The sequence below is a fragment of the Bicyclus anynana genome, chromosome 14, assembly GCF_947172395.1.
Source record: "Bicyclus anynana chromosome 14, ilBicAnyn1.1, whole genome shotgun sequence".
Taxonomy (NCBI): domain Eukaryota; kingdom Metazoa; phylum Arthropoda; class Insecta; order Lepidoptera; family Nymphalidae; genus Bicyclus; species Bicyclus anynana.
The window spans coordinates 9,851,460-9,875,143 of NC_069096.1; the positions used below are offsets into that span (position 1 = coordinate 9,851,460).

A 23,684-nucleotide genomic window follows, 5' to 3' on the forward strand; every position below is an offset into this window, starting at 1 on the left:
CGTTGTCTGTTCTGTGGTCATGATTATTATTAATCTGTCAGTGCCGGGAACCTGCGGGCGGGTCACCAATAAATAACCCCGCCCCGCAGGGGGTGCTTAGTTATCGATAATGATGCCAAAAATGCAATCAGTAAAAATGTGTCAATCTGTCTGTATGTTCGTTATAGAAACAAAAACTACTCGACAGATTTTAACGAAACTTGGTACAATTATTCTTCATACTCCCGGACAGGTAGTATACTTTTCATCACGCTACGAGCAATAGTACTAATAGTAAGGGCTGGATTAAAGAGGTCTAAGGGCGCACGAAGTCGTGGGCGTCCGCTAGTTTATAAATATGACTGACATTATCTTTCCCCTTCTAAACTAGTAACTAGTCAGAAAATACTGCGTTAGGTAGATCGAGCGATGATCTAACCATCAACTATCGGCGATGAGTCTCTTTGCCGTTGAGCTATTGTGGCTTAATCATGACCAATATTCCCTTTCTCCACATTAGTCGTAAAAACTGTGATAGGAGTGGGTACAAAATCACCCAGCGTGAGGGGGATTGATTCTATAACGTCTCAGTGTTGAGTCCACTCCTTTAACAGAGAAGCTAATTCAAAATTTTTTAAACTATAACGTGATCACAATCAGATACTGCTGATTGTGACCACGACAGGACTTAATATGCTGTTTGAAACACGATACTTTTCTAATCTGACCCAAAATCCGGCCAAAACTAATTAACAGACCTTTCAAATGTGATCAAAATTCATAACAACAATTGATCTTTCATACCCGCGTCCTTTACAGCCCAGGCGTTTGTTGATATCCCTCTGTAATAGACCTTCTAATAAACTCTTCAAGCTTGGACTGAATGATTCAGGTAGCTCCACATTCTAAAATAACACAAAAAGATTATAGTTTACAAGAAAATAAACAAGACAAGCTTTTGCATTTTCCCAGAAAATTTGTGCACAATAATTGCCTCTTTTCTCAGGCTTATTTACACGACCGAAGGCCCAAACCCGATTCCATTATTCATGGATTTTCAAAACACGTCGCTTTTTCAATATCTACCACTGACCGCTAGATCCTAGAGCTAAACAGGTGTTTACGGACTAGCTAAAAGGATTCGATATCCTACATCTAATATAGAATAGGAGTTTGAACTGACTGATAGGTACAACCTCTGACCAATTACTGACCTGCCACGCTAGACGTTACTTTTCTGTCAAAGTATATGATCAACGATCTAATGCGATTATAAAAACTGTCTCTATAGTGTCGATGTTTCATAGTTATAATCGTGTTTTTCGGTAAAAAAACTCCGTTAAAAATCCTTTTTGTGTAGTCGAATGGTGTAACAATCGGGCAAAAACTTTTTAGTTTAGTATACAATATACGAGTATATACAAAATCGAAGCTTATTTTCCTCCGAAAATAAATTTGGGTGCGATACTGGTCCTCCTATAATTGCTCAGAGGATACAATTGATACAAAGTGAACAAGGTAAGGTAGTAGTAGGTAGATAACACAAAATATCCAAAACTGTCAAATGTCAAATAGGGATAAACAACTTGAAGTACCACTAACCAAAAGGGCTAAAAAATCTAATATCCTTAAAAATAAAATAAAAATGGAATGAAAAAACTCTTGATTACAATTTCGTTTACCATGGTAAGCGTCATCCGGTCGATCTCGTGTTTGTCCTTCGTCTTGTGCTGGCGGAAGGGCGAATGGCCCTTCAACAGCTTGTAGAGCATGCAGCCGAAGCTGAACCAATCGGCTGATGAGTCGTAGCCCGTGCCTTTAGACAGGACTTCGGGTGCCATGTAGCCGTGAGTGCCACTGTAAACGATCAAACGATCAGGCAATTATTCTAATTTTTCCCACTTTTTATACCTTCCCTATACCTCCACGAAAATTTGAGACCAAGATAAGATAAATCCGTTCAGTTGTTCTCGAGTTTTAGTGAGACTAACGAACAGCAATTCATTTTTATATATTCTGTGTATATAAAAATGCTTTTGCTTCTTCTTCTTTAATGGGGCTACAGCAGCATAACCAGGTTTCGGTGAGCTAGAAGTTTAGCTAGAATCGAATTTAGGGCTAGAAGATTGTGGCGAACGGAACGACGCTATAAGGACGTTTCTGTGAGACTCGGTATTCGGCTTAGAGGGACGTTTCAGATTGAAAGTTGTCACGAAACTTCTGTGTGCGAATTATTTATTATTATTATTGCAAAAAAGACTATACTTTTTGCCCATTTTTAAAACAGCGGTCATTGGTTTTATGCGTTAACTTTAACGTCAATAAGTCGAATTAGATTCCATAATTAGGTCAAGCAATCCAAAACAATGGACGAAAATAAAATGCGTTGATGATTGTAGCTATCTTTCAACATTAGGGCAAAATTTTGGGAAGTTTCCCTACCTTAGGGCATAAATATTGAAAAGTTAAGTACCAACAGTTCAGGAACTTTAGGAGAATATAGCCTTCAATTCTAAAGCAATCTGCTATAAGTATCTACTAGTACTAGAAATATGCAATACTCACACGCTGGCATGTGGTTTCTTCTTGGAGAAGTCGCAGGCGAGCCCCAGGTCGGATATCCGCACGTGCCCGTGCTCGTCGAGCAAGATGTTCGCAGGCTTCAGGTCTCTGTACACTATGTGGCGTTTGTGCATGTGCTCCAAACCTGTAAGTAATAAATAATATTACTTAATATTATATATTTATAAATACTTTTATATACATTTTCCAATAAGTTGCACATAATAACGGTGCACCAATATAGTGTAACAGCGTGTGCCAAGAAGAATGAGCCTAAACTCGATGGGTATATGCTGTTTAGTTTAAGAGTTCCTATGGCGACCTTCCGACTTCCATCATCGACTAGCCTATGGTCTATGGTACCATACGATCGACACCGAAGATACGATGGATTTTGTATGTTTCTTTTTGATATAGTATCTTGCTTGGTATGGTATGTTTGATTCTGTGGGGGTCAATATATATCTCTTTTAAAAGCTCAAATCAATCTAATTTAAGTTACTCACTTACTACAGCTTTAAAGCGAAAATCTAATGAGAAGAACCAGCAAGAAACCTAACAGTTGTGCTCAACAGAATGCATCACGGCATCAAACGGATAGTTGGATAGAGCTTGGGTAGTGATTCTGCTATTTATTAAACAAATGTAAAATGTTTTAACTCTAGTTTTGTAATGATCTTAACACAATAGATTGTTATTACTTTAATAGCCATAATAAAAACTACAGATGGTGATAAAGAGTTAAATAATAGGATACCTAATCAACACTTTCCCACACCTCTGTGCTAATTATAATGTGGGCATGTGCGTAAGACTAGAACAATATTAATAACTAACGAAGTCACACGTCTTCATCCGTCTGTAACTGCTAAGAATGGTTTTCAATGTATTATCTTTTGCCTCCCTTTGTCATCATCATCATCTCCTTACCCTTATCCCACTTAAGTGGGGTCGGAAAAATATGTTAATCAATTCCATTCGTCTCTATTACTCGTCAACTCATCATCCACTCCTTTTACAAACATGTAATCTTTCACACAATCCAATCTCTTCTTTGGCCTTCCTCTCCTCTTATGTCCCTCCACTTGCACATTCAACATTTTTCTAGTAATATGACTTTCCTCCCTACGCATACTTTTGTCAACTTTTGCCTCCCTTTATTTAACTTTAATTTACTTAACAACGCTGTGCAGTAAATTACCATCTCTATAAAAGAATACTGTGTGTTTTATGAGCTTTTCCGTAAGCTCTTGCTCAAAACTCACGATCCCATCTGCTGGTAGGTGGTATGGCTTAAAATGGAACGCGTTTGCTTAGAAAATGTGTACTTTTATATCCACGGCGATTTTCAAATTGCCGGGTGTCATTTTACAGTTGTGTTTTTTTTTAATAATTCTACGTAACAGACGTAGTTACAATGTTACAAATCACATTACATTTATCAATAACATGTTCTGCTTGAAGATTAAGTTACATAACTTGATACTTTACGTGTTGCAGGCGTGTCTAGTTTCATTGTTTTGTAGATAATATGTAAATATCAATTGATAATTTAATATTAAAAAAACAAGCTTTATTGCTATTGTTGGTTTAATTCTCGAAAAAGTCAGCTTTAGAGTTTTCTAAGTTGTGTGGTTCTCAAAATAAGTTCGATTCCCAGCTGATATCTTTTTTTTGTTCTGTGGATTCTCGCTCGGAACTCCAGAATGTCCCTAGAAAACAAGCTTCTTGTCTATAAGAGTAATAATAATAATTAAACCAATATGGATGTATGGAATCCAGATGTAATATCTGCAAAGAGCTCATAGAATTATGTATTAAAGTATCAAACGCGCCTTGGTTTCTGAAAATACCGGGAATTCACGCGCATATACAAATGAAATTCAATGAAAATTTAGGAAACCTCGAACGGCCCAGCCGGGGATCGAACCCAGGACCGTCCTGTAAATGCAACGCGCATGCCACTGCGCCACGCAGGCCGTCAATAACGTCCATCGGCTGATATGATGATGATGAGACTACAGTCGAGGACAAACTTGTCATGAATAAAATTGGTACATTGACTATTTAATAGTTATCGTTATATTGTAAAATGTTAATGTTATGGGCATTAATAAGGGGATGAAGTTCCTAAACAATTATTTGTAGCAGAAGACGCAGTCGTCCACTAGTTCGTATACTTTCAGCCACAGGGACCAATAACCCTGGTAGTTACGAGTTATTCAAATAAAATCGACCTTATGATGACAACACTACGGACGCAACGTATAGAGGATGTAAATAATATTCGCAGGATGCCATTTCATTAGTTTTAATTAAAAACTCTATTTACGATTGGTGAGAGTCTAGCGGTGAACTCACTGCAATTGTAACAATTTGAATGTATGCAGGGCTGGCAAAACAATAAACATGCCGACTTATGATTGAATATGTTTGGCACAATTGGTTATAGTCAGGGATCCGTAGAACATTTTTTTACAACTGATTACTTCATCATTATCAACCCATATTCGGCTCACTGCTGAGCTCGAGTCTCCTCTCAGAATGAGAGGCCAATAGTCCACTACGCTATCCCAATGCGGAATGGCAGACTTCACACACGCAGAGAATTAGAGAAATTCTCTGATAAACAGGTTTCACCGTTTAAGACACGTGATATTTAATTTCTTAAAATGCACACAAATGAAAAGTTGGAGGCATGCCCCTGACCGGATTCCAACCCACACCCTCTAGAATCGGAGGCAGAGGTCATATCTACCGGGCTATAACGTCTCTTGATTACTTACTATCAAGTTATTTTTTTAGCTTCATGTCGATGAGACGATTAACTTTTTTTTTTACGAAAGTTCACGATTCTGGTAGCTAACTGAGTTACCAGGAAATGAAAATTTCTGAGCGTCGGAACAAGATAATGTACTACGAAATTTGTAGGACATTGTAGCTGTTAACTTGTAAATCTATTAATTAAGCAATAGTAAAAAAAACAGCTGAACAAAAATATCTTTCCAAATCACGCTATTTCCCTTTCCAATAAAAATTCCTTTAAAAAGTTGCACAAGATCATGCAGCCCTAAATGCACGCCACTTGAACCTTCTCGTTAAAGTCAATGGCTGTCCACGTCGATTGGATACTTCGCTTCAAGTTAGAGCCGCTGTGTGGAAACGCAATTGCCGTACAATATCTAGAGTACAACACTACGTAGCCTCATCTATGTATATTAAAAGCTGTTTTTATAAGCTTTTTAAAAACAAATCAAAGCAAAGTTCGTTTATTTCAAGTAGGCTTAATTTACAAGAACATATGAAAAGTCAACTTTGCCTATTTGTAGAGGCTACTTATACGTAGGCGTAGGTAGGCCGTATTACAGTCCTACCTATTCGATAGGTAAGTTCTGGTGAGATGAGCTGGCAATAAGCTCAACAGTTGCTCTTTTAAAATATCTCTTCTATATGTACAAATCTTGGAAACTAAATTAGATTAGGACCCCTTACGATTGGATATAAATTTTTTGATCTTCGGAAACAAATCAGAAATGTGCTGGGAAAACGTCAAATTGGAAGAGCCCTTGACTCTATATCCTCTATTCGAAAGGAAATAGGCAGAAAAACATAATATTTTGAACTAGCTAACTAGCTTTTCATCCCTATATATTCCCATGGGAGCGGCATCTAAACGGGTGAAACCGCGAGGCACGCCTAGTCTCTACGAGTATTAGAAAAGGTATTTTTTTTTATTCTTTACAAGTTAACCCTTGACCACAATCGCATCTGATGGTAAGTGATGATGTAATCTAAGATGGTAGCGGGCTAACTTGTTAGGAGTAGAAAGACAATCCACACCCCTTTCGGTTTCTACACGACATCGTACCGGAACGCTAATTCGCTTGGCGGTACGTCTTTGCCGGTAGGGTAGTAACTAGCCACGGCCGAAGCCACCAGCCAGTCCTGGACCAATTAAGAAAACCTCAATCGGTCCAGCCGGGGATCGACCCAGGACATCCGTCTTGTAAATCCACCGCGCATACTACTGCGCCACGGAGGCCGTAAAGTTAGTGAGAGATTTTGAAAATGCTTTTAACAATAGAAAACCTTTATTTCTGACTGTTATAGGCTATATTTTACTACCGTATTCCCTCGGGAAGGGGATTTACGCCGGTAAAACCGCGAAGTACAACTAGTATTAAATATGAGCATTTGTTTTTGCTCCTTCATACAAAAATCGTTACTTAAAACTTTGTCTATGTAGGTACTTATTACTATTCTGCTATGGAGATCAGCCTCGCTAACGCAATGGGGCATGCTTATGAGATTAGGGCTATCTAACACGTGCGCGGTATTAGTGTCGAGTAAGTATGCATTTAGGAACAGTGATTTTGTCGGCTTATCTCGAGTGAATGCACTATTTTTGATAACGGAATTATTGAAACGCGGTTACTTTGCGGACATTCTTTACGAATACTGAACTGACTTTCAACCCTTTCAAAACTCTGTTCTTTGTACAAGGTCGAATTAGCTTCTAGCTCTCTTCAGAACAAACAGTCTGTACTCACTTAATTAATAGAGCGGTTATCGATCGATCAAGTTAACAAATATTTAAAATTAACTGACTCTAAAAGTGGAGTCAATGCAGGAGATAGAAAAAACCCACAGAGTAGAGTGGATTCACTGTCTATATTTTGTTTTATAAACGTGGATTTTCCAAAAGGTTTTTATATCATCTAAGGAGATTCTCAAAAACAACCAAACTTATATTATATTCACAGTGAAGCATTATAACAGTTGTTTAATTATTATATGACAACCATGTCAAGCTTCGCTTTGACTTATGTGCACTTCTTCCCTATCCCTACCCTACACTACCCTGTTCCTACCCCTACCCTACCCTGCCCCCACCCTAAAGTTGCACATTACACTTTATGCATCACAAACTTCCGCAAATAAACGCCTGTTACTATACAATAAAATAAAATCTCATTTCAACTTCATTTCAAATAATAATTATAAATCATGGAAGTCGTACCGGTTGAAGAAACAAGGTACTTCACGAAAAGTTGAAACAATTACTCGGAATTTCAAGTAGAAACTTGAACGCGGCAGTGGGTATTAAGATCTCATAGCAGCTGTTTTAAGTTTTAACTAGCGAAAATTGAGAAAATCACTAAGGTTGCTAGTAGGTGATTTTTTCTTTGTTTTTATAAAAAAATCAATCTCTCTCTAAGTCTCATCTATATTATATAAAAAAATGAATCTTGAATCTTCCTATAGCTTGAAAAGTTCGTTGATGACACTCTCATGATATGCGGGCGACGGGAGGAAAGGACTGCGCGAGTGTGAAGAGTGGTTTACCACCTCATAGTCAGCCGTATATTTTTTTCTTTAAGATATAGGGTTAACCGGTTACCTTTCATTCGGGAAGAAATTTAATTTCAAACAAATATTTTAACGTGTTGATTGATTATTAATAGGCTGCATAACACAACGCTCTCAAGTATTATATGCGGCTACATTCTAGTCCGCTCTGAAGTTGCTATAGGCTGAGTTACACAGATATTATAACCATCGCATCTATACGTACGTCACAAAGTAGACTCGAAGCTTGGCGCACACTATACCTCTTGTCCTGTGTGTGGAAAGCATACGTCATACATACGATGAATGTTTTGTTTGTACACTGCGTAGCTTGTGTTCAGAAAGGACTCGAAGTTTGGCGTACAATATACCCACAAGAGTTTTTACTTACCCAATATAACTTCAGCCGCGTAAAACTTCATCTCTGCCTCATTGAAGACGCCGTGCTGCGATAGGTGGTAGTGCAAGTCCCCGCCATTCATGAGGTCCAGTATGAAACACAGCTTGTCCGGTGTGTGGCACGCATACACACGATGAATGTTTTTTTATGTACACTGCGTTTCTATACGTCTTGTGTTCAGAAAGGACTCGAAGTTTGGCGTACAATATACCCACAAAAGTTTGCTTACCCAATATAACTTCAGCCGCGTAAAACTTCATCTCTGCCTCATTGAAGACGCCGTGCTGCGATAGGTGGTAGTGCAAGTCCCCGCCATTCATGAGGTCCAGTATGAAGCACAGCTTGTCCGGCGTGTGGAACGCGTAAGTCATACACACGATGAATGGGCAATCCACCTGCAACAATTTGTAAGTACTCATAATTATGCGGAATTCCCACATTGTATACTTAGGTCAATTTTTATTTCTAAACACAAAGAAATAAGAACAGGCAAACGCCACATTACATAAAGTGTTTTTAAGATAGCATGGGTACGGTGACAGTCTGTATGACGTTCAAAATACGTATTATCATGAATCGCAGCAAACTTCCAAGAGTGAAACGAACTGTCACCCGCACTATCGTACATGAAACATGTAACATGAAAATATCGATATATTTCGGACCCTAATTCCATGTACTATGAGTAATATTGTTTATATTCAATTCGATATGAGTATTTATCCGAATAATGCCTACCCTAGTTAAAAACCTTGTGCACGCCACTATCTGTAGTGACATGGAAAGTTGATAGTAGCGAATGACTACGTAATTATTACTATCTCGTACTTTGAACGGGTCTGGGGAACTGTATTGTCGCTATTCTCAGGATTCTATTTTCGATTAATCTTTCAATCTAACAAGCGAAATGAAAATGTCATCTGATCTTATTGCAACAGTTGTTACTGTAATTGAATTTTCTTGAAAAGTTGCTTTTACTATTCCATGTTTCTGATTTCTCTTCATATCTGTACTTACTATTTTTTTGTACTAAGATTTTACTGGGAAACCACGGAGCATGTTTTTGACACATTGTTTTTTTTATTTTTTATAGTAAACTAGCGGAAGCCTGCGATTTCGTCCGTATGAAACCCTACCACTACTCAACCCTAGCCCTACACTACCTTACTCCTACCCCTAAGCTATCCTACCATTCAAGTTGGATCCATCTGCACACGGTGTTTTGATTAAAATTGGTTAAGTACTCCTAGTTTAGGAGTCCATCGAGGACAAACAACGTGACACGTAATTTATATACATAACTAGCGGACGCGGTCAAGCTTCGCTTTGACTTATGCGCACTTCTTCCCTATCCCTACTCTACACTACCCTTACCCTACCTCTACCCTACCCCCACTCTAGTCTCTACCCTTACCCTACCCCTGAATTCATTTGTTACAAAAAATATGATAAATGAAGAACCGCTCGACCGATTTTGTGCAAACTTCACATAAACCATCTACTAAATAGTCCGAAAAAAGCCTAAACATTTGGTTTGGATAGGTGAGCTCGTTCTCGAGTTATTATATTTTAGAGTAATTACAACGAAAAGTAGCATTGATTTTTATTAGTTACTTGTACATTTATTAAGATTTTAAATACATAGTACACCAGTAACATTGTGAAATTTGTGGTTACCAAGTATTTTTACCTACTCATAATTCGGAATTCATGTTAATCTGACGTCACCGCGCTCACCTCGGATTTTCTGTATGATTCACAAAACTACGAGTAAGTAGATACCTACTTACAACGGATTTTCTTAACCAATTAATAAATACGTAACACATTTTTTTTTTGCTACAATGTACCTATGTATGTATAAGTATTCTATAAGAAATAACTAATAGTAGTTCTTTATTAATATTATAAACAGGTAAAGTGTGCTTTTGTGTTCGTTATAGTGTTGTAGAGGATTTACTGAACCGATTAAAAAAATATTTTACTTATAAAAAAACGCGTTTTTTGTGATTGTTAGTGTGTGAGGCTAAATCTAAATGCAAATAAATCTTTTCCAATAAAATCCCAAATGCAGAGCAACATCAAATTTAAACGAGTCCAAATGTTTCGTTTAATGTTGAATTTGCAATGCCATGTATGTCCTTAGTTTTCAGCTTATGTAATCTAATAATTATGTACCTACTGTTATGCTGTTGATTACAAATAAATATATAAAATAAAAAAATAAAAAAAAGGTCTATGACACACGACAAGAGCGAAACCCTCGCCAGGCCAAATAAAATTGTTGCACTATACCTATCACAGATATTTCTAGCGGCTCTCAATGGATAACCAGCAACGTTTTCAAACAACTCGTAACACGAATTTTCTAAATACGGAAACCATATTCCTGTTACAGTGTATATGTGTATAATAAGCTATTTTCGTGCACAGAACAATTCGTTGTTTCCAGTTGATATGAAATACCCGGTGCGACGTAAGAAAACAAATATAGCTTGACGCATTGGCTAGACGAAAGGCGGAATAGTGTATAAACAATACGCCCGTGGCGCGTTATGACGACGTATTACTAGAAGCGGAAATATTAACCGAGTATTGTGATGAATGCGTCCATTTGTTTACACATGGCCCCGCGACAAGCGCAATTGGATGATTCATATTATAGTGTACTGAATGTCAACTATTACGTACTAGCGGATGCCAGCGACTTCGTCCGCGTGGAAACCCTGAAACTCGGCATTCCGTACTATACAGAATGCTCGGGAGTATTTTCCGTAACTCTAGGGTTATCAAAAATTAATGCAAAATATTCAAGGAACATGTGTTCTAAAATGAATATTATCAGAGTAAATAATATTCATTTTGTAAATAGATCTTAAAATGAGCCCCTTATACGCATCCTTGTAATAATGACGTATTTACATTTGAAAATTGAAACTCGGCATTCCGTACTATAAAGGATGCTCGGGAGTATTTTCCATAACTCAAGGGTTATATTCATTAACAATCGTCGTTATCAACCCATAATCGGCTCACTGCTGAGCTCGAGTCTCCTCTCAGAATGAGAGGGGTTAGGCCAATAGTCCACCACGCTGGCCCAATGCGGATTGGCAGACTTTACACACGCAGAGAATTAAGAAATTTTCGGATGTGTAGGTTTCCTCACGATGTTTTCTTTCACCGTTTGAGACACGTGATATTTAATTTCTTAAAATGCACACAACTGAAAAGTTGGAGGTGCATGCCCCTGACCGGATTCGAACCCACTCCCTCCGGAATCGGAGGCAGAGGTCATATCCACTGGGCTATCACGGCTCTCATTCATATCATCTTCTCATTCATTAACAATAATTAATACATAATATTCAAGGAACATGTGTTCTAAAATGAATATTTTCAAAGTAATTAATATTCATTTTGTAAATAGATCTTAAAATGAGTCCCTTCGCATCCTTGTAATAATGACGTATTTACATTTGAAAATAAAACGTTGTCACCTTGTTACATAAAGGCGCGTGTTACATGGATAGTCGGTATTATTTGAATTACTTAGTATAAGAACATATTTTTTTTATTTTTTGTAGTTAATTAAATATTAAGTTTGCAGTACGATTCCTATAAGTGGTCTCGTTAATACCTTGAAGTTATGGGAAATACTCCCGAGCATCCTGTATAAAGTTCTCTCTACCTTGCAGTGAAAGTCAGATTTAAATCGGTTTAAACGTTCCAGAGGTTTTGTTTGTATTTTAGTATAGTGTAATAACTACTTACACAATACTAAAATGCATTTGGGAAAACAGTTATTTTTAAATCACAGACAGACACTTTAGTTCTATTTATATGCGTATTGTATGAAAAGAACTTCTTCCATCAGTAGTGTGTCAGAATAAAAGCAGTGCAGGCACTCATGTACCTACCCACAACAACATTACTCGTACCTGAGTAATGTGCAAGGTAAGTACATCAATTTTATTGGCTCCTAAGTATTTTGATAACTTATTTTCCCAATGGAAGATGGATGGACGCAGTTTCATTCAGCAAGTGGCATAACTATATTTTACGCGGGTGAAACCGCGTGTGGTTTGCTAGTCGATTTAATTTCTGTTTCTTAAAAAAAAATCTTTTTTTATTTTTTAAAAAATTGTCAATGAAAGCGACAATATTTTCGGTACGTGCGAGCTACAGAAGACATAACAAAAGTAATTCTTAGGCTTCCGGACGTACGTACCTATTATTTTTTTTTATTTGTATTAATACGTATTATACATGTAGGTAGTGATAATCCCACATCGTAACATTAACAGGTCGCCCATATCAATGCATCCGCGTTCTAGTTTCATCATGAAACTCTTGTATAAACTAGCGATATAGCATAAGTACTAAGTAGGTACTGCTAGCTCCTCATTGTTTGTAAGGTCAATTAATATTTAAAAATACTTCTCCTTAACATTAAATAACAAAATTATACTTATTTGTTGCACTCATTATCATCATCACTAACAACTCCTATACGGCTCACTGTTGAGCACGAGACTCATCTTAGTATGAGAGGGGTTAGGCTAAAATTACCCACCACGCTGATCCAATGCGAATTGGCAGATTTTACACACGTAAAACCACGTACACAATTAAGAAAATTCTCAGGTATGCAGGTTTCCTCACGATGTTTTTCCTACCTTCATCGTTTGAGACACGTGATATCTAATTTCCTAAAATGCACATAGGTACCTAACTGAAAAGTTGGAGGTGCGAACCTATCTATGCCTTCCGAATCGGAGGCAGAGGTCATATTCACTGGGCTATCACGGCTGAGTCGAGATATTAAACGAAACCTAAAATATTGTCATCACCTTTTATCATCATTTTTAGCTGATCGACGTCTACTGCTGCATATAGGCCTCTTGTAAGTCCCAAACACCACTTTCCCAAGCCAAGCATGCATCCAGCGACTCTCTATTAACTGCTTGATGTCAGCGGTCCACCTAGTGATTGATCCACTCAATAAATCTATGTTAAATAAGCCCACACTCATTGGATTTATCTTTTTAATTTTCAGAGTTAATATGGCCACTTTCTAACTCTATTGCCAAAACCACAAAATGCTCCTGGCGCTGCACCTCGCGCTGTTTGCTTCTACTTGCGTAAATACTACTATATATACCTTGGCAAGTTCTGCGTGCGAGTGCGAGGGAAGGACTGCGAGGGTGTGAAGCAGTGCGCGCAGGGCAGAGGTTGGAAGTGTGGTGCATCAGTTGTGGGTATATCTGTTATCGCCCCTCCCGGCCCCCGCGGACCATTCATAGTGTTACGAACGAATTTGACAGGCTATAATAAGTAATCGCACTAGTCCTATAACTCGCGACGACGAGGAAAGGACGAGCGGCATGAAATATGGCAGGACGATTAACGTGGCCACACGATATCTCTCTGCCTGCTTCTCAGCTCCAGCTCCATTTTACCATATTATTCTTAGAAGAATCCAATTTGCCTTTATGTGTTCAAATAAAAGCTTGTAAAAACATAAAAGAGCGATTGTAACAAAGCAGACAAAAACTGGTGGCACATTGAAATTATCGAGCAGGCCACTTCATGAACATGGTGTAATCGAATTATATTTTTGCGATCACTTCAGACATTATCTTTGCGGCGCTGCCCGTTTGATTGATGAGCCACGATACGATAACGGCAACGCTAAAAATGTAATAAATACATCGGAACATAATGTGAAAAAATTTTAATAAAAAAAATTCAACCGACTTCCAACTCAAAAATTAACCTAAACTAAAAAGCAAAAAATAACATCTTACCTATGTGCTACCTTCTGATCAGTTTGAAGGCGGTGCCAAGCCAGTGATGTTTTAATTCAAGCCGTTTAAATTACACAATTTCTGTGGTTCATTCAGAAACGGCTTTAATTAAAACACGACACTGGATTGGCACCGCCTTCAAACTGATCAGAAGGTAGCACATAGGTAAGATGTTATTTTTTGCTTTTTAGTTTAGGTTAATTTTTGAGTTGGAAGTCGGTTGAATTTTTTTTATTAAAATTTTTATTTTTTAATTTTTAGTGTTAGCACACCTAACTGAGTGTGAACAAAAATTAATGAGCAATTAGTTGAAACGTTATTTTCTTATGATAAGTATCTAAGTCCTATCCCAATTTTAAAAATACTACCTTAACTCATATACAAAATTTCACTCCCCCTTCATCCACACGTAATATGAATATTCAGAAAAACGTGAAAGGTGACTGTCCTCCGTCTTCATCACCAGACCCCCTATGCAGTCACAATCCATATGGGTGGAAAGTTCTCATCAGTATAAAATTTATCAAGTCCAAACACAAGGTAGCTACTGTGAACCGTCGAGGAGTTCCCTTAACTCTCCTTCATCTTCATCACCAGACCTCTAATACAGTCACAACCTATCCAGGTGGAAAGTTCTCATCAATACAAAATTATCAAGTCAAAACACAAGGTAGCTACTGTGAACCGTCGAGGAGTTCCCTTAACTATCCTTCGTCTTCATCACCAGACCCCTAATACAGTCACAACCCATCTAGGTGGAAAGTTCTCATCAATACAAATTTATCAAGTCCAAACACAAGGTAGCTACTGTGAACCGTCGAGGAGTTCTCTTCACTGTCCTTTGTCTTCATCATCAGACCCTTAATACAGTCACAAACTATCTAGGTGGAAAGTTCTCATCAAAACAAAGAAATCAAGCCCAAACAAAAGGTACCTGCTGTAAATCGTTGACGAGTTCCATACTCTGTGTATCAGCTCCATCATCAGACCAACTCCAGACCTTCATAAAATTGTAGTGGTTTAAAATACCTTATGGAAACACTAACAAACGCACTAGCCGTCTCTACGATTTTCGAAAGTTCCTCTCGATTTCTCCAGGATGCCATCATCAGATCCTGACATGAAAAAAATGGGACCACCCTGGAATCAAACCCTTCAAAACAAAAAAAGAATTTTCAAAATCGGTCCACAAATGACGGAATTATCGCTGGACATACATAAAAAAAAAAAAAAAAAAAAAAAAAAAAAAAAAAAAAAAAACATACATACAGCCGAACGTAGAACCTCCTCCTTTTTGGAAGTCGGTTAAAAACAACTAAATATATGAATATCGATCTCTATAAATAACATAGTTGTTTTAAAAATAACTAATGTGGCAAAAAAGTAGCGCACATCGGTTTTAAACATGATAAGATTAATTTATAAACTGTAATAAATACATCGGAACATAATGTGAAAAACACCTCTAAATAACATACATTGATGAGAGGTCTAGAACTCTAGACAATTAATTCCCAAAGTGGTCCAGAATCCAGATCATGTCGGAACATCATATGAATAAGACTAATTATTTATTATCTAATCAACTAATTAACGAATATCGATCTAAATAACATACATTGATGTAGAATAAGTCTAAAACTCTAGACAATTAATTCCCAAAGTGGTCCAGATCACGTCGGGACAATATATGAAATACGACTAATTATTATTATACAATCGACTAATCGATCTAAATAACACAATGATGTAGAATAGGTCTAGAACTCTAGACAATTGATTCCCAAAGTGGTCCAGATGGACCAAGAAGGGGTCCCCAGGAATCCACGGAAAGCTCGACGGGGGAGAACTTCGGCTAAAGAAAATGGTAGATATATAAGAAACAAATTTTGGGAACGTCTGGTCTATCCTTATTAAATAGCCAATTTTCAACTAAGGCAGTAAAAAGAAGTAGTTCAATTTTAACTTGCCAGACATACTTAACAGAAAAGTGCCTCATCAATCTAAGAGGAGCAAGATTGGGACAATAAGATGTGATCGATCTTTAATCATATCGCCATTGTATTGAAACGCAAGTTGGATACAGAGGCGAGCCGGTAAGCTGAGATGAGACAGTCGATCCTTGTTCCCGTTCGGTGTTTGGTGCGACTGTTGCAGACAAAGAGGCGCCGCCACACCAGACGGACGGTCGTAAAAGATAAGCATAGATGTTCGTCTGAATCCACCGCGATGCATTAAGACATCAAGTTCAAAGCTAAAGATAGTGTGCCAACTATAGTTCGCTACTAAGCTTTATGTTTCGTATTTATGTGACACGTTCTTCTTTGAGATTTTCGGCTGATGGATGGATGACTCAGTAACAAATCTGTAATTATTTAACTGTTCTGAGGTCTACTAAATTTTTGTGAATTATTATAATTGAAGATTTTTTACATGCAATGTTAGTTTAGTACGAGTTTAACGTGAGATTAAAGCATCGTTTCTTCTTATCAATTTTAAACATTTATTACCTCAAAATTAAATATACAAATTAATAATTATCGAAGTACCTATTTATTTTTCCATAAAGTGTTTTTCGAAGGGTTGCCGAGAAGCTAAGTAACTGGCGACTGGGAATATAATTTCTCGTTTAATGCCGTGGAAATCATGAAAAAATTACACTTTATTCTTAGACGGTTGAGGTTTTGGATCCTTAAAACCTGCTACCTACCAAAGCCACCACGGTCCAAACTCCATAATTGGCTACCGTGCTTATGGTAGGAGCATGAGCTGACAAACTTTCAGTTTTTATAAAATTACGAAAGTCTTTGGTTCACGAGTTCTTAGTCTACTACGTATATCGATTTTTATTCCATAGTACGAAACAAAATAAGAGATTCGATAGCCTGAGCTAGGCCCGTATATAGCATATTGACTCCCGATCCAACGTCCATAAAACTTGTACTAGCAAATAATAAATGTCTTCCTATTTTACGTAGCACAAAGTCTGAAATACAGCGTCGCAAAATCCAGATCCTCAAAACAAGGCCACTGCTAAAGGAACTCGCGTTATAACTTAAGCCTACATGTAAATGTAATAAGTTATGACTTCGGAGTCGGGGTCCCCGTTTTATAAACTTTGGGTAGCTACCGCGTCGGCCTTGTTGAACTACGGTGAGGCTTTTAGGTCACGAATAAAATAGTCGAGAGCTAAGTGGAATGACGGGCGGTTTTCTTAGACCTTAAAATGTTTAATTCACTATTAGAATATTCTAGAATCTGGAGATTATTACACTCTTTCACAAAAAGTGTCACAGTTCATTTATGGGTGTGGTTTGTTAGTAGACCCCTAGTAGATTTTTTGCCGCCCAGTTGGCCCGTAGTGTTTCGGATAGTTAGCTATATGGTGGTATGTTTGCCTTTGACGTTCATGGGAGATAACCGATACCATGCACATTGCACAATTAAATTGTACTACTAGCACAACCTCGCGGTTTCACTCGCGTAGTTTCCGTTCCGGTAAGAATCTATACTTCTATACTAATATTATAAATCTGAACAGTTTGTTTGTTTGAACGAGCTAATCTCAGTATCTATTGGTCCAATTTGAAAAATTCTTTCAGTGTTAGATAGCCCATTTATCGAGGAAGGCTATAGGCTTTATATGATCCCCGTATTTCCACGGTAACGGGAACCACGCAGGTGAAACCGCACGGCGTCAGCTAGTACAGGGATAAAATATAGCCTATAGCATAACTCGGTAATTGTGTAGCTTCCAAATAGTGAAAGAATTTTTCAAAAAGGTTTAAGTAGTTTCGGAGCCTATTTAATGCAAACAAACAATCAATTTTTTTCTCTTTATAATATTAGTATAGATACGCTAACGGTTACTAGCTAATATCAGGTGGTTTCCTCGCTTCAACTCGCTTGTTCCGACAAATAATCGTCTACTCCAGTATCCATGTGTTTAGTCTATTTTTCAACTGCACTATAAAATGGCACTACTACTAGTATAGTAATGGATCCACGAATAGGACCTACAGTCAGATACAAACTACATGACGTCTCGGAAATAAGCTGCGGGGTCGCTTCGCGCAGGTCGTACATAAAGTACGCTAAAACAAGAAGCGCGCGGGGTGATGCCGCCGCCCCTCTATGTTCCCGGTGATACCTAAAATTTTGTATTGCGCAGCCTGACTCACGATGTTCCGAAACGCCATAAAGTTTTCACCGTACTGTATGTTTGCTCCAGAATATTATGAGACCTTTACCCGTTGGTCGACAAAATCAAATTGTTTTGTCATTACATTTTTTTTTGTAATGCCTGTACTATATTCTGGTAATGTTCTTACTTTACATTCAATATAATGCAATAGAAGTGTTAAATGTACCGCACAGTGGAATGGTAAGCGTCAGGACAGTAAAAATGCAGACAAATTTAAATTCACCGCCACAAAATGCAACTGAATTGGATCGGAGAACGACAAATCGCTGGCGAGCCAATTCGTTTCAGTCCAATTGACTGGATATCGTTTATGTTACTGATGTAGGGTAACCAATTCTACGTGGCGAGCACCGAACGCTAGCACCAGACCAATAAATCTAAACAACTGTCGGGGTACGTGACAAAGGCGTCGATAAATCTATATACTAACATCTCTGTTACTATTTGTAAAACTTCTTTACTGTTTACGGGTTTCTATTTAATTTGAAAGAAAAGCATGCGAAATATTGTATTATTATTTATATCATAGTATTTTAAATTCTATATTATATCCGACAGAGATATACATTTCGACAGAGAAGTATATAATAACTAGCGTCCGCGTGGAATTCAGTTTTTTACAAATCTCGCAGGAACCATGGATTTTTCCGGGATGAAAGTACGTATGAGTTAATCAGTAAAATCTATTTCAATTCCAAATTACAGCCAAATCGCACGCCGCAGCGTAAAGAAGGAACAAACACACAATCTTTCGGCTTTGAATGAATGAATGAATGAATGAAATATACTTTATTGTACACCAAAAATAATAATTACAGGCAAGAAATTAACTTAAAAACTAATGTACAATTGGCGGCCTTATCGCTAATGAGCGATCTCTTCCAGACAACCAATCGAAAAATATTAATGTGATTAATTATTATGTAATACACCAAATTTCTATAATGTAGGTATTGTTGGTTGACGTGTGTTAATGATCTTCTACCTAATAAACTTCTTTCGTATTTCGGAAGGCGAAAATTTGTGTGTATAAATGTTTCTTACTCCTTCTTTTTAGGCTGAATTTTGAAATGGTTTTATATTTATACCCTGGATATAAATATGCTACTTTTTATTTCGGAAAAATCAATGGTTACCGCGGGATTTATGAAACCAGAATTAGTTAATGCATTATATCATTGTTACACAACTTCCATACTAAAATCACAAAGTAGATAATAAAAATACACTCAAATCGTGGTTACCCTACTCAGACGTCATATCGTTTATGACCCATATAGGTATTGTGAAGATTGTAATGAATCAAAGCAAGCTATCGATAAACCATCAGATAGCTTCTGATATAAACATGAGTAAAACTTTTACGAAATATAAACCACTTGTAAATAAGAGCAGGATTTAGCTTTAGACTAAACTACTCGAAATTATAAACAAGTAAGATAATTTTATTGCGAATAAGCACTGAAACTACTGGACCGATTTAAGAAGTTTTTTCACAAATCATCATCATCAACCCGTAAACATAGCAGTGAGCAGACACTGCTAAGCACGAGTCTCCTCTCAGAATGAGAGGGGTTAGGCCAATAGTCCACCACGCTGGCCCAATTCGGATTGGCAGATTTCCCAATTAGAGAATTAAAAATTTCAGGTATGCCGGTTTCATCACGATGTTATTTCTTCACCGTTTGAGACACGTGATTTACTTAATTTCTTATAATGCACATTACATAACTGAAAAGTTAGAGGTGCATGCCCCGGACCGGATTCGAACCTACGCCCTCCAGAATTGAAGGCAGAGGTCATATCCACTGGGCTATCACAAATGGAACGCTATATTATTATCAGCGGGTAACATATGCTATTTTATTCCCGCATTCCCACTGGAATGAGAGCTACGCGGGTGAAACTCGGGACGGGCTACTAGTTAATAATTCGATAGGTACGAGTATGTCGATTTTTCTCTCATGAAAAAGGGAGATTTAGAGCTTAGGACCACCACGCTACTTAGCGGGCTAATGATAATAATCTCTCTAAAGATTACTGTCAAAATATGGTAATGATACTTATTGGAAGATATAGTAGTCCTGTACCAATGTTTTCTAATACTTTGCAGAAGTGTATTAAGAAGCAAGGAATTACTTAAAAAAAAATTAAGCAGAAAATTTGGAAATTCACACTACTTCATGGCCATTGTACGGATATTCGTTACTTAATCACGGCTCAAAGGCTGAACGGGTCTGGATGAGAGATTATACTCTGGTGTAGATTGCATGTTGATTGTGTGTAGATAGATTATACTCCTGCAGGAGTATCTCCCGATATTCCCACAGGAGATTCTACGCGGTAGGTAGTCAAATAATGAAAATAAATTACGTACTCGTTATTCGAGCAAGCATTTAGCTTGGATAACACAAGAATAGGCAAATAAATCCTCTACTACGTAATAGTAGTACGGAAACTCGCCTGCGAGTTCCACAGAGTGAGGAAAACACAGTTGACTTATCACCAACAAAGATAAGCGACGTAAACATAATAACGCGCGCTCTTTGTGTAGGGTACTCGTAAGTTTTCTTTATTTCTATTAATTCTTCAGCTGTAGGTAATACAGCATCCATTCAGAATTTGTCCGGGGAAATATAATCGCTGTTTTTTTTCCTCTAAATGTGTAAGTGCCGTGAGCTTCTTAATGGGACCTCTTAATGGTGTCATCGGGGACCTGATAGGGCTTGAACGCAGAAGCAGAAGAGATCGACGAAACGACTTTCTAAGGGCGTCTCTTGTGAGACTCGGAACTCTGCTTCGAGGGCCGTTCGGAAGGGTGTTTTTTATTAGTAGGACTTAACACCCACGCCTAAGGTTGAAGGACACAGGGCGGGACATGGACATGTTATTGCATGTCCTGTGAAGTGATGCTCTGTTTATAGGCGATAGATTTTCACTCTCCACCAGATGAGTCAAAAGGTATTAATGTAAAGCCTCCTGTGTCTGTAATAATTACTCTGTCAGCCTTATACTTCCGATCAGGACATAAGAGATATTACTAGACTGCAGAATTACGCAAGTCGGTAGTCCTTCTACAGAGAGCTCTGCCATAAAGTATACTTAAGTTAAGTTGTGTTAAAAGTAAATATTTAAGGAAATTTCAGACCTCTAAAGTCATAATACACTAAACCCCACATTACTGACAATTTGCGCAGAACATTGTGCAAGGGTTAGTCATATTCAATAGAAATCTACACTCTACAGGTCATCACTGTTTTAGCATCATAGGACTAGATATTACTCGTAGCTATATCTTCATAATACTTTAAACAAAGACATGAAACCCTTCTCTTGTAATCAAACGCTATTGTAATTATAACAATAGTTTCTGATCGTTGATTCGCCCGTATGCTTTCACTGACCTTACCCTACGTAAAATGAATATAACAATTCATTACATTTCCATTTTAAGTAGAGTCAAACATTTTCAGTCAAACTATGGAACTGAAAGTTACGAGCCTCAAACGGAACCCATTAACTGTGTCTAGTTTAGAGTAACGAGTTACAGTTAGATTCACAGTCAGTACAATTGCATATTCAATATAATAATAATACAAGCGGACCCGGTCAAGCTTCGCTTTGGCTCATTCTCTACCCCTGCCCTACCACTAAGGTAGTGGTACCCTACCCTAATCAAATCAACGCTCTCTTCTGAGAGGAGACTCGAGCTCAGCAGTGAGCCGAGTATGGGTTGATAAAGACGAATTTAATAAAAATAAAAACAAGCCTCTTTTACATTTTATCTTTGATCGACATTTACATACCAATTTTCCTTCGATTTAAAGAGACTTCAAAAAAAGAAGGAGGTACATACAACCGCACATAGAACCTCTTCCTTCAAGGAAGTCGGTCAAAAACAGAGTAAATCACCAAGATCCACTTACCCCGGTACTGACTAGAGAGAGCATGATCCTCTCGTTGAGGGCGAGCGTCTCGCCTTGCTTCATCTTGATGCGTTTCTTGTCCAGGCATTTCATTGCGTACATCTTCCCCGTGTCAGCCTTCCGACATCCGTATACCTACGCAGAAAGATATAATTAATTAATAGTTATCCTAATAAACCTCTTTATAATCATATTATAAAGAGGTAAGGTCTAATGTTTGTGGTATCGTAAGGGAACTGGATCTACTAAACCGATTTAATTTTTTTTTCTTTTTCTTGAAAACATTTTTATCATAAAAGAAACACGCCAAAATCGTCGGATTAATTTAGCGGATATTAAATATAGCCAAGAACCAAAAAAAAATATTGAGCGTCAGTATCAACCGAAACCGTCACCTTAATCGGTCCATTACTTTAAGCTACATACTGACACACAGATACCTCTTTTTACATCGGGGATTAAAAATTTGGATTTGACTATAAAGGTCCTCCGAAGATACAAACGACGATATATCTGATAGTACTATTTTGTATAAAAACTAGAACAAGATGATAATATTATATCGATTGATTGATTGTACAAACATAAGTCTGTGCGCGTATTGTAGGCTATATTATTAGGCCCTACTACTCATTGTTCGTTCGATAAAACCTATATTTATACAGAGTTCAACAAACTCTTTATCTTTTATGTTTGGAACAATAAAAAAGCAACTTTTTGCGTAATATAGGCAGGTGCCGTACTGGACCGAGAGCCTGCGAGAGCGAGACATACCTCATTTTAGAAAGGCTGAAATTGTGTCACCCATTCACCTGTCATAGATACCTAAGTACGGTAGCGAATTATGAAGTTTGGACCGTGGTGGTAGCAGGTTAAAAAGGTCCAGATCCTTAATTGTCTAAGAATAAAACGTATTTTTTTATATTTACTCCCACATTACATGATGAATCATTCCTCCAGTCGCCAAACCCATAACTTTGTAGCAATCCTTAGCTAGAGACACTTTAGTGGTGTTTTTCGAAGGGTTGCCGCGAAGCTAATTGACTGGCAATTGGGGGCATAATTTCTCACATTATGCTGAGGAAAATATAAAAAAAAGACACTTCATACTTGGACGATTGAAAGTCTGCTCCCTTGAAACCTGCTGCATTTCAAAGCCAACACAGTCCGAACTCCATAATTGGCTACCGTACCTTATACCTATAGGACCATAAAGTCAAAGTCAAAATTCATTAATTTCATTGGGGCTTAAGTAGTATCTAGCACAAAAAAAATGCTAGAACAGCGACCCCGCACTAGAAAGCGCAGTGTTGGTCGACCCTCCACCAGGCGGACTGACATCAAACGAGTCGCAGGGATTCGCTAGATGCAGGATCGTGATGTTTTGAAGTCCCTAGAAAAGGCATTTGTCCTGCATTGGACGTCCATCGGCTGATATGATGATGATGATGAGGCTT

General features: G+C 37.7%; 1 protein-coding gene across 1 annotated transcript in view; it reads right to left on the minus strand.

Annotated features, from left to right (window-relative positions):
- Positions 1–23,684, minus strand: part of LOC112051822 (G protein-coupled receptor kinase 1) — a 73,813-nt gene that overhangs the window by 11,989 nt on the left and 38,140 nt on the right. Inside the window, exons 8-12 of the mRNA XM_024090620.2 lie at positions 22,228–22,362; positions 8,520–8,685; positions 2,545–2,686; positions 1,662–1,836; positions 784–884 (exon numbers count right to left, since the gene is read on the minus strand). Of these exons, the coding sequence (XP_023946388.1) occupies positions 784–884; positions 1,662–1,836; positions 2,545–2,686; positions 8,520–8,685; positions 22,228–22,362 (719 nt within the window). The remainder of the gene's footprint in view (positions 1–783; positions 885–1,661; positions 1,837–2,544; positions 2,687–8,519; positions 8,686–22,227; positions 22,363–23,684) is intronic.